Below are 13,703 nucleotides of genomic sequence, written 5' to 3' on the forward strand. Positions count from 1 at the left end.
GTTTTGCAACAAGACGTAGCTTCAACTTCAAAACAGCATGAGTTGAGCTAGAGCTTAGAATATACATCGACTGCGAAGACGAAGAAGTAATTCTATTGAAAAAGGTCAGAACAATTGACACGTTTTTTGTAAAAGAAATTTCTATGGAAAAAATGATATCGCGCATGGTTGCTAAAGATGGCTTTACATTTAATAGTTTTCGCACATCTTCAGATTTGCGGTCTTTGTTTTCAAAGAGTTGTTTCTGGCTCCCTACTTCACCTAAGATCGATGGTAATTAAATTCTCAGATTCTGTAAAAGCCGATATAATGCAAAAATTCATATCACTAAAAAAGCAAAATCAAAAGTTTTCAATAACGTTTGACAAATCGACATCACAAAATAGTCAGAGATACTTAAACTTAAATGTACATATGGAGGCGAAACACTTTAATCTTGGATTGATTAGAATCCATGGATTGTGTAATGCAGAATATTGCATCAAGTTAGTTGTAGGAAGGCTAAATAGCTTCGATTTGACCTCCAAAAAGACATTATCGCCATGACCGCTGTTGGAGCAAGTGTGATGGTTAAAGTTGGTAAAATGATGTCTTGCTATCAACAACTATGTTATGCTCATAGAATACAACAGTTATTGATATCTTATACAAGAAAAACAACGGAGAAGTTGAAGAATCGTTTGCTACATATGAAAATTGTGAATAAGAAGATGAGTATCGTAACACTGATGATGATGAAGTTATAGATAAAGAATATGGTTTGACAATAATTTTGGACCGACCATCTGCTGAATTGGTTAGCAATTACAAAGATCTCATGAAAAAAGTGAGAAAGGTTGTGAAAATATTTAAAAACTCTCCTGTCAAAAATGATACATATTTACAGAAGTATATCCTACAAGAATACAGGAAAAAGCTTAAGTTGGTTCTTGATTGTAAAACTAGGTCGAACAGTATGTTTGATATGTTAGAAAGATTTCATAGACTAAAAGTGTGTATTGAAAAAGCCTTAATTGATGTTGGATCAAAATTTCGTAAGAAAAATAGTCCCAAATCGATGACTTAATTATTTGCCTGGCACCACTAAAACTTGGTCTCTCCTATTATGCAGGAGAGAATCAAACCTTATCACTGCGGAAACAACTTTTAAATTTATATTAAATAAATTACAAAAGCAATCATCACTTTTGAGCATAGATTTAGCCGCGGCACTATGTGAGAGGTTTATGCAATGTTGTAATAAGAATTTAAATGGACTACTTAATTTAAATTGGCTTTTTCAATGCCAAAAAGAACCGTTATGCGTCAAGAAAAAATATTGATAAGAGTTTATACAATTGAAAGAAATGAAGACGAATAAAAAGAAGCTGTAGATTCTATTAACAATTCCCAAATACTTACTCCTACAATTCTATCGCTGAAAAAAGAATTGGAAAATCAAATACAGAAAGACAAGGAAAGCTGGACAGAAAATGTAAAGGAGATACCAAAATTAGATTATTTAGACTTTAGACTTTGATAAATTATTGAAGCAGGAAATGTCTGATATATATATATATATATATATATATATATATATATATATATATATATATATATATATATATATATATATATATATATATATATATAAATCTATCTATCAATATATCTATATATATTTACATATATATATATATATATATATATATATATATATATATATATATATATATATATATATATATATATATATTGATATTTAAGGCTATTTTGTATTATAATAATAAAACAAAACGCATAGTCGTAAAAGAGTGCTCAATATTAAAAAGATACTTCAAATAGAGCGATATACATATGACCTGCACTTTCCGGTTGGTCACAAACTTCGTAAGATATTTAATCGAAATACCATTAAAATAAGCTACTCATGTATGCCAAACATCAAGTCCATCATTAATTCGCACAACCACAGGATATTATATAACCAAGGTAAAGATGAGGGAAAAACATGCAACTGTGTCAATAAATCCATCTGTTCCATGAACAATCAGTGCTTGTCAAAGAACATCGTTTATCAAGCGACCGTGTCGTCAAATGAACCTGACTACAAAGAAAAAGTATATTTTAGCTTATGTGAAACTCCATTTAAATTTCGCTATGCTAACCATCTAAAATCTTTTAACATTAATAAATATAAAAAAGATACCGAATTGTCTAAAGAAATTTGGGACATAAAAGACAAAATGTTTACACCCTTAATTAAGTGGAAAATTGTAAAACGTTGCAATCCTTATAACACTTCGTCAAAAATTTGCAATCTTTGTTTATACGAAAAATTCCTTATTTTAACATATAAAGGTGATAACTTGTTGAATAAACGAAATGAGTTGATTTCAAAATGCAGACACAAGAATAAATTCCTCTTATCTTTTTTTGACACCGGTGATTAGCTAATATTGTTTTTTCTTAGCGACGTTAAGATCCCACTACACAGTATTTTGTAATTTTAGCGGGTTTTTTTGTTTTTGAATTTGTAATTCAATGGCTGATGATTGCCGTATAGGCATGAAACTTAAAGTACCATAGAAAAAGTTGTTTTTTCTTCATTAATATATATGTATATATATATATATAGAGAGATATATATATATATATATATAAATAAATATATATATATTAGGGCGCTCTAGAGAAGCATGATGAAAAAAAATTTCTCTCAGAATCTTGCTCCCTGGCCATTTTCTCATTCGTTCATCTATTTTGTGATAAAATACAAAATATCAAGTAGTTTAGTCACGTTTAAACCTTGCCACCAGCTCCCTGAATTTTCTTATTAAAAATTATGTTAGTCCTTTTTCTAAACTAATCTAAATAATTTTCTAAACTTTTTCTAAATTTTTTTTTAGGAAAAAAATTTAATGAAAGAAGTTTAACAAGAATTACTCATTAGACAGAAGCAGACTGTATTGTTTGTTTGAAAAACATTTTGTTTATTTTAAAATTTTTCAACAAAATATATGACAAACAAATTTGATTAAAACATATTATGTGAAATTTTGTAGCGCTGTATAGTGTATATATTACACTATAATACGGAATCATTAGTTTTGAAGGAACTGTTAAAAACGATCATGAATAGACCTGTCCTCAGGAAAGATATTGACATCTGGTTATTAGGAAAACCATTAACTGAATTACCACTAACAAGAATTCCTTCGAAGGGAGATGTGCTGCGTTTCTTTTTCTTTTTGAAGGACGGGTCAATGAAACAAACCAAACATGTCAGTTGTAATGGTGCTATAGCTGAAAAAGTTGTAGTGGAAATTCAAAATCAATGGGATAAAGCTGGAATTGCAATACAACGCAAAGACAAAGATAAAGCTAAAATATCTCTATAATATTTATAGAACATTCCAGAAAAAAGGATGTTAATTAAATGAAGCAAAGGAAAAACTGTTTATTGAAGATATGAAAAAAATACTTTTATATTGTTCACCAAGATGTTTGAAACAAAATAGAAACGGACCGGCTTCGTGATAATGAGCAAATAAAATAAAATGTTTAATTTCTAACAGCAGTTAAATCTCAAAAAAGAGTTATTTTGGGATCAGAAGACAAAAAGTACAAATGAAAAGTTTCTCAAAAATACAGAGAGCGAGAATTGAATTGGCAAGAAAAATGGCTGAAGAACTGAGAAGTCAAAATAATCTGGATGCAACAATGAGCACCAATCCTGAAACCACAAGTGTTGACTCCCCCGAGTCAGACATGGAATCAGAAGAGGATATTAGTGTTACATGTAGTTCAGACGAATGTGAAGATGAAGATTTTGAATGTCAGGAAGCTGGTACTGTAACAAAGAAAACCAAACCAGACAGAGAAGACAAAATTACACTGGATCTTCCAAGAAATCGTTTCAAAAGTGACAAAATTTCAACAATGGCAGACCGCTTGAATTTATCAGCTGGTAAAATAACGGCCTTCATGGCGGCTATACTCGCAGAGGGTGGAGCTGATTCGAAGTGTGTGACTTTATTGAAAACAAGCAGTAGGACCACTGCTAAAAAGCTTCGAATAGAAAATGAGATTGAAACTACATTTGTTTCCCTGAAGTACCTAACATTACATTGGGATAGGAAAATTGTTCCTGAGGATGCTGAACGACTAGGTGTTCTTGTGGCTGGGATGCCAAACTATTAAGAAGGTAAACTTCTTGGGGTTTCAGTTATCTCAGATGGAACTGGTGCTACAATGGCTAATGGTAGCTATTCTCTTGTAGTCAAGTCAAAAGTAGAACAGTCCATTGTTGGTCTTGTTTTCGATACTACAGCATCAAATTCAGGATGGAAAAATGGGGCGTGTGTACAATTGGAATTGATGCCAAACAAGAAAGTATTATATTTTGCTTGTAATTATCATGTGATGGAGAGAATTTTGTGTTCCGCATGGCAACAGATTTTTGGTCCAACATCCAGTCTGGACACCCCTGAATTCATGGAATTTAAAAAATCTTGGGATACAATAAAACAACGATTGAATTTCAAAATTTTAAATATTACTAATTGACATCTCAAGCAACAGAAGGAAAATGTTGTTAATTTCTTGCAACAAATCTTGGCCTCAGAAGGTAACAGCATGCCTTGTGATGACTACAGAGAATGTGCAGAACTTGTGCACATACTTCTAAGAGAAACGCCTCCTCGTGGAGTGTACTGGCTCAAGCCTGGTGCACACCATCATGCACGCTGGATGGCAACTGTTATATACAGTGCTAAAATGTATGCTTTTGGTGATCAGCTGAATTATGATCCTGAAAAAACGGAAAAGTTGCGTTGTATTTGCACATTCAATGCCCTATTTTATGTGAAAGCGTGGTTAGCAGCCCCTTTTGCAGCCGATGCACCATCAAATGATCTTCAGTTATGGTATGATCTACATATGTTCAAGAAAATTGACCCTGAGGTAGCTGGAGTGTCAATTTCAGCATTGAACAGGCATATGTGGTATCTGGCAGAAGAAACGGTCACATTTTTGCTCTTTTCAAATTTGGTGTCAGATTTGGAAAAAAAACAAATTGCCAGACAACTTATCAAAAAAAAGACAAACCACTAGATAAAGGTGTTCCTGCCTTTCCACAGCTAGTATCCTCAACAAAATAGGTACATCTGATTGGCAAGAAATCCTGGCTCCTGTTCAATTTACTTGGAGTTGAAACAGCCTGGTTGCACTTGCCTCCAAAGCAGTGGAAACCGACAATAATTTTCAAGAAGCGGCAATGTTTATACGTCATGCAAAAGTTGTCAATGATTTAGCCGAGAGTGCAATGAAGCTCATCACAAACTTTGCAAATACTTTAATAAGAGACAAAGCACAAAAACAATATATGTTACAAGTGGTGGAACAACACCGGCGCAATGTACCAGATTTCAGAAAAAAAACACTGAAAAATCTATGAAAAAACTTACATAATTGTTTTTCCGAATACGGCTGGATCAGTATTTTTCTTAGGCCTAACATTATCATATCATGGTAGCTAAGCTAGATCATTGTTTACACCTAAATTTTGATTGCTTAAATTCAACTTTTAATAACTCTAGTTCACTTCGAACAATTTATGTTACTTTTTCAATGTTAAACAATGTGACAAACATTTTTGTTATGGTGGCAAGGCTTAGAGTTATTTGAAAATCTTGAAGTATGATTTTTTTCACTTTAAATACTGAAAGGAATGGGAAAACACTCGGGGAGCAAAGTAATTTTGAGAAAAAAAATTTGGAGCACCCTAATATATATATATATATATATATTTATATATATATGTATATATATATATATATATATATATATATATATATATATATATATATATATATATATATATATATATATATATATATATATAGAGAGAGAGAGAGAGAGAGAGAGAGAGAGAGAGAGAGAGAGAGAGAGAGAGAGAGAGAGAGGAGAGAGAGAGAGAGAGAGAGAAGAGAGAAAGAGAAAGATAGACAGAGAGGTACATAATATGTATCTATTTGTCTATTATACATATATTTTACGTAATATATATATACATATATATATACATACATACATACATACATATATATATATATATATATATATATATAAATATATATATATATATATAAATTTGCGTTTTTGTGGTTTTTTTAAAAAACGATTAATTTGTAATTAAATTAATGGTTTTGACTTTTTGACACGCAAATGTTGGACAAAAGTCAAAAGTAATTAAAAGTGACGTATGTGTTGGCGTAAGAATCACTTTTTTCCTTCTGTGCTTCCCAAATGCAACAAACTATAGAACTATACATATATATAGAACAAGCTGAGCAAATAATAATATCATCAAATAGTTTCAACATTGTAAGCGGAAACTCTGTTGCTAAAATTCGAAATGTCTTGATTCTTCTAATAACTTGTTCGACCAATATCCTTAAATTAGCGATTTATTTTGTATTCTTTACTTCTTCAGTAGTCATTTGAGCTGCACATTTTCGACCAGGGGAACTGTGTAGTAGATGAAACGTTCAGAACATTCAGTATTAATATTAAAGCCTTTATCGTACATTATTCGAGAATATTTTGGAATGCAATCTAAATAGTTGCTGCGATTTGTAATTTCTTTATCTGAAATTGATCCTCCGTAAGCTTCAGAAACAAAAAATATTGATGAATTTGGAGCAACAAATATTAATGTTTTTATAGTGTTGTGATGTTTATATTCACTCCAAGTTAGTTTCTGTAACTCTAAATTTTTGGGTGTTTTGATAAAAAACTCTGTTCCATCTAAAATTGAGTGCAAGTCTGAACAATTTAATTTCTTAAATCTGTTTGCCATTGTCTGTGTTAAAACATCTTTATTTTAAACAAAAACCAGGTGCTTTAAAAGTGAGCTAGAAGCTTGTAGAGAGTATTGCACTTGCTAATCACAAAGGTATATTAAACCTGTAAGCAAGATCATTTGTTAGTAATCCAAGTCTTAGCTTCATAAGCATTAATAAAAATTCATCTTCGCTGCATAACTTTCGTTTCGGTCCAAATAGTTTAGGTTTTTTTTTGAAATTTCGAAAAACAGCAGTAGATGTTTTTTTTAACACCCCTCCATCCTCTTTTAATTAATGGTAATATTGCACTATGTAACTCATGAAACACACTGACAGACGTAAGGCCAGTATAAAAGTCACAAGATCTATCATTTTTTAATAAATGTTTGTATACGAGTAAATTGCAATAGAATGATTTGTCTACATTGTGCTTATTTACAATTTTGTCTGGTTTCTTAGTGATGACTGATGTGGTTGTTGTTAATTTTTTATATTAATTTTTTTTTTTTCAATTTCATACTGAGGTTCATTTTTTAAGCTATCAATTTGATTTTTTAAGCTATCAATTTGATTTTTTAAGCTATCAATTTGATTTTTTAATTCTTGATGCTCTATTATAGAACAACGGTGAACATTAAATTCAACATAATCTGATGGATCATTGTTTGAAAATGGTGTGGTACTTGCAGACTGAACAAAGTTAAAATTGATATCATCAGCAACATCAAAAATTATTTTATTATTATTTTTTGTTGGTGAAACCAGCGATTCTTGTGATAAGATTGTTGATTGCAACTTATAGCTTAATTCTCGTCTAGAAGTATTTATATTTAATAAAATAAGTCTTTGAGTTGCATTGTAACCTAAGTTTAACGAAGGATATCAATTTACAAACGATGGTGCTCTGTCAGGAAAATGGTCTGAACTACTATCATTTTTGATTTTGTAATAAATAATTTACCATGACGTGATAATGTAGGAGTGGAACGGTTAATTAATTTTCTTCATTTTTCTCTGAGCTCTGGTTATTTTTTTCTGTTGGAAATGCATGCAATCTAAAACATATAATGTGTGTATATATATATATATATATATATATATACACACATTGTTATTATTATTATAATTACTTCTTTAGAGTTCATTAGTATATAAACTTTATAGTATATATTTTTATAGTCTGATGATGAGTCTAGTCGTCTCTAAATATCACTATTATACTTGTTGTGAATGTTCCATAAAAATAAGTAATTTTAATATATAAATATATATATATAAAATCATTCATTCAAGATTTCCTTAAAACAATATATATATATATATATATATATATATAATATATATATATATATATATATATATATATATATATATATATATACATATATACATATATACATTACAACGTTACAAAACAACATAAAACCAACCGTTTAAAAAGGAAAACATTAAAAAGCGTAAATTATAAAAACCAATCAAAAATATAATAGTGACGTCAGTTAAATTTTCGTCAAAATTGGTCCCCAAGTTTTTGTTTTCACATTATCTCCGTCATCTCTATTTAGAACAGTTTGCCCAATACCTATCTCATGTCGAATTCTTGCTTTATTTATCTCCAGGGATTCTCTAACTTTTGTTATCCTGTATTCTGGAATGGCTGCTAAGGTTTTAGGATTCAGTCAATCAAAAGTACCACAGCATGTTCTAGAATGTTCCGTGGCTCCTGAACTCGACCATTTTTGATTTTTGCAGGCTCTTTGGTGTTCCGCACTTCTTGAAATAATTTTCTTTTTGGTCTCACCAATAAATATACTTCCGCATGAGCATTTAAGCTCGTAAACACCCGGACACGAGTACGGTGGTAGTTTTGTTTTGTTGTTGCATAGTATGTTATTTAAATTGGGAGGTCTCTGATGTTCTGTTTTCTAAATTCCTTTCGGAATTTAGGGCCAATAGGTATCCGAGTTAGTTTAATAAACTTGCTTATTAACTGCTTTATTTGCTATTTAAACTTGCTTATTAACTGCTATAAACTGCTTATTTAATTGTTTAGATGTAGTATTTTTTGAAACGCGGTCTTAATAGTTTTTGGTTATTTTAATAAGGTTACTTTTGTTATAGCCATTTTCTAAAAATGTATCTATAAGGAAATCAATTTCTTGTGAGAGGTGTTTTTGGGAGCAGATTTGTTTTGCTCTACATAGAAATCTTTTAAAGACGCCAGTGATTATGCTTGGATTGATGTTAGAGTTTGGTTTTATTTGAACATTGGTTATCGCATCCTTACGGTATATTTGAAATTCATAAAATCCGTTCATTGTATTTGTAATAGATATATCTAAAAAGTTAAGTTGTTTTCTTCCGTTTTCAAGTTCAACAGTATATTTTATGGAGGGGTTTTGTTCATTTAAAGTTTTAAGAAACAGTTCTTGTTTTTCTTTCGAATCAAAACGAGCATGGGTATCGTCTACCTATCTTTTGTAAGTTATTGGTTGGAATGAATTAACAAAAGCTATATTAAGGGATCTTTTTTCTATATTTTACAAAAATGCTTCAGCTATGACTACCATCAACGATAAACCAATTGGACCTGAATTAGGTAAAACTCGGATTTTATCTTCTTATAAAAAGTAACACTTGCTTAGTGAAAGTTCAATTAACTGGTGTGTATCTAAAAGAGTTAATTTAGTGCTAGTTTTTAAATCCTCTAAATCATCGTTTAATATGCTAACAATAACCGGTATTGCTTCATCGATCGGTACAGATGGATATAAATTTACTACATCAAGTGAAACTTGAATTCATTTGGGTCTATCTTCCATTCTTTAGCATCGTTGACAAAACTACTTGAATTAATTAGTCGAGTTGTATTTTTATTTAATGTTGGTTGAATAAATTTAACCAGATACTCTGATGTTCCATAAGGTGGTGTATAAATAGTGGAAACAACAGGACGCATTGGGTAGTTTTTTTCTGGTTTGTGAGCTTTAACCATTCCACAGATTCTAGGTGGAACGCAATCTGATGGATACATTTTAAAGTAAGTGGCATTGTCTAACTTACCCTGTTTTTTTAATTTATTTAACAGTTTTTGAAATTTAGTAGTGAATGTGGGTGTTGGGTCGTAATCAATAACTTTACTATTTTTTATTTGTTCTTCTAATTTATCTTATGCTTCATTTTTGTTTAATAAAGCAAAACCTGCTCCTTTGTCAAATGAACATATTTTTAGATGTGAATGCTTTTTTAGGTTTTGTAAAGAAAAGCGTTGTTTTGTTAAATTATCTTTTAATTTTAATTTTAAAGAACTAGTTAGGATTTTCGAACAGTTTTGTAGAAGAATCTCTGCCTGTGTTTGTTTATTTTGTTGTTCGAATTCTAAGGCGCAAGTTTCAATATTAGCGATGATGTCTATATAAGGGATATTCTTTTGTAATGGAACAAACTTTTGGACCAAGATTAAGTAGTTCAGTAGTTGCTTTATCCAGATTAATATTTGTTAAATTTAGTATAGCTGGTTTTAAAATTCGATTATGAAGAATTTTTTTCAAAATTGATTTTATAATTGATATTATTTTCCAGTTTATATTTTATTTTTCAGTAGATTAATCAATTTCAGTAGATTTATAGTTTATTTTTCTTTCAATTCGGTTTTTTTTTTTAATAATTCTTAGATTGTTCGTTATATTATTAACTCATAATCATTAGATCTAATTTGTGATTGGAGATATAAATTTAATTCATCAATTAATTTCTTACTTGAATATCATCTTTCTTTTGCTTCGTTTCGAGCATGAACTAATGATTTTTTTCTGTATTCTTTCATTATATTTTCAGCTTTTTTCGTACGTAATGGACTTTTTACACATATATGTGTGTGTGTTTCTAAATTGTATTCGTTATTTTTACAATCAATAACAGCGCATGTCTTCGATCTCTTGAAACTAATATAGGGTATAGGTTCAGTATTTACATTGTTTTCAATTATAAATCTCTATGACTTAACCGTTAAAACAATGTTTGTTTACGTTTTTACTTCCATTTCTGCGCCGCATAAATTTTATATCGGAACTGTGAAAAGGTCTATTGTTTTTAGTATAATTTAGAGCGTAAACATTTTTTTTTGAGAAAAACTTGTTTGGTCGGATAATTTTTTGAGACACTGTATATATATATATATATATATATATATATATATATATATATATATATATATATATATATATATATATATTATATATATATATATATATATAATATATATATATATATATATATATATATATATATATATATATATATATATATATATATATATATATATATATATATATATATATAGATATAGATATAGATATAGATATAGATATAGATATAGATATAGATATAGATATAGATATAGATATAGATATAGATATAGATATAGATATAGATATATATATATATATATATATATATATATATATATATATATATATATATATATATTGGTACTTTACTTAATTTGTCTAGTACTTATACTCACAAAGAAGCAAAGGGAAGATAGTTATAGATCTGAAAAATGGTTCCTCAAAATTGTAACCAGCGACAACAGCCATTTAAACTTTATTTTTGATGTGATATTTTGTAGCAAATGTTTTATATAGACAAAAAATTTATATTTTGTTGGTTCGTGTAAAATTTGTTTGATTAATTGAAATAAAAGAATCGATAAAAGATTTATAGACTGTTAACTGTTAATTTTTTAATACCGGACATTTTACTAGTGGATCCAGTATCCTGTACCTTATATACTTCGAAATGAATCTAGGTATAAATTTCTTGTTAAGCAGTCGTTTTAAGTTGTTTTTTCATACCTGCTTTGTAATTATAAGAACTTAAAAAGTACATATTATAACCAAGTCAATAATTCCGGTATGTAGTGCCTGAATGAGTCAAAAAAATTTTGTATTAGCTTTTTCTTTTTTATATAGACATGGCTAATATAAGTTTTTTTAAACATTTCGAGCCAGGAATATATACTGCTTAACATAAATAACTAAATTTGATTTAATTTAGGTTCTTTAAAAGTTTTCAAAATTTTAAATTCAATTGCTTTGTTGTTCCCAAACCCAGTATAAACTGTATGATAATCAAATATCGTCTGAAAATTGGGATTCGAATCAATATTTTTTGGCAATAGTCTTCTTCTATGAATACGTTTAAAATTAGATTCAGTATCAATGCCTCATTGAAGCCTATACTTTATTGAACATTCGTCTAAATTATTGATGTCCAGGTTGTCGACATTAATACTGTTGAAAATCTCAGTTGATCTATTTAGCAACATAAGAGCATGATTTCGCGACGTTAGAATTATCTTGTTCAATCGCCATATTTTTAAGTTTTGAGAAAACTTTTAAAGACGACACAAAAACAACATTTTAATTTACGCTTTCTCCGCAACTTTTTTACTTATAACTTAGGTTTCAATTCAAGAGAGAACATTCTTCTGAGGTACATAACACAATCAATAACTTAATTTTTTTTAAAGTGGAAATAGAACAAGATAATTCTAACGTCGTGAATTATGTTATGGTCTTTAAATTCAAAACTTTCAGTTAAAATTTTTATTTTGTGCATGTATTTTATTTGTAAATACTAAAAAGTCAAGTGTAAGCATTTTTTCAGATAATCTTAAAACTCGGGTTCTAGTATTTTTTATCTAAATATAGGTTAGTTGGCATTTCTGCAACGGTATTTATAATTGATACTAATGAGACCCATACAGATTTTATTGATTCGACTCGAGCTGTCCATCTTGTTTTAGATAAATTATGTTATAAAGTAGTTATAAAGTTTAAATATTTCTTCAATCAATTATAAACTCTTTTATAAACGTCTATATCTCCTTGCGCTGGAAAGAAAAAAAACAAATAGTTATTCCAACGCATTAAAAAATAAATCTTCAACTATAATAGTAGTATTGCAGCTGTGCTTAAGAAATTTAATAATAATATAGAAACGGTGGGCAATAACAAACAGGGATGAAATTAATTTTATTAATAAAAAATCGTCATTGGCTTGAAGGGATCATTGCAATACCTATAGTGCTGTATCAAAGTTTAACAACCGTTGCGCAGTGGTTAGTGCGCTTTCCTCAGAAGCTAAAGATCCGCGGTTCAACGCCACTTTTGGGCCAGTTTTATAACATCGATAAGAAAGTAGGCGTAAACTTCTTTTCAAATGCTCTTCCGGGGTGCTCTGTGATAAGACCGTAAGGACTTCTTGGACTTAAAATTAAAAGAAAGGTAGGCCAATAAAGAACCTTTAGGAATTTTTTTTTGAAAAAAGAAGGGTGGGGTGGTGGGGGAGAGTTTGAGTAAAAAAATGTAGGTCAATAAAGAACTTTTAAAAATTAAACGAGAGAAGCGAAAGAAGGAAAACAGAAGATATGCGTTGTACCACAGATTCAGAAACATTGATTTAAAAACGTTATTGTCGCTCTATAAAAATTAGATTCAAATAATATAACAAACGTAAAGGTAATTTATTGAAAGTTCAATTATCTAATAACAACCCGTTAGAAAAAGTAATGAATTGCACATAAAATTAACAAAGTACAACTAATTTTTTACCCATACTTGAAAATTCTGTTAATTAAATGTTTATAAGTAATTTTCTTGTGCAGTTTTTAAAATATTGTCAGTTGTGTGTTAGTTTTATAGTCTTTTAGTTTTTAAACTGTTAAAAATAGTTTTATTCCTGCTAAGATAGTAAATCTATGCAGTAATACTATCATTACAATATAATTTTGTAGTAATATTTTCAGTACATTTAAAATATTATTTTTATGCTGATTTATAAAATGTCACACATTTATTATTGTGAATAACT

General features: G+C 29.2%; 1 protein-coding gene across 1 annotated transcript in view; it reads left to right on the forward strand.

Annotated features, from left to right (window-relative positions):
• Positions 1-11,545, forward strand: part of LOC100205733 (prostaglandin reductase-3) — a 56,438-nt gene extending 44,893 nt beyond the window's left edge. The window contains exon 12 of the mRNA XM_065791762.1: positions 11,340-11,545. Within this exon, the coding sequence (XP_065647834.1) occupies positions 11,340-11,408 (69 nt within the window). The 3' untranslated portion in view covers positions 11,409-11,545. The remainder of the gene's footprint in view (positions 1-11,339) is intronic.
• Positions 11,546-13,703: the final 2,158 nt, after the last annotated feature.

This window comes from Hydra vulgaris, chromosome 02 (genome assembly GCF_038396675.1).
Source record: "Hydra vulgaris chromosome 02, alternate assembly HydraT2T_AEP".
Classification (NCBI taxonomy): Eukaryota; Metazoa; Cnidaria; class Hydrozoa; order Anthoathecata; family Hydridae; genus Hydra; species Hydra vulgaris.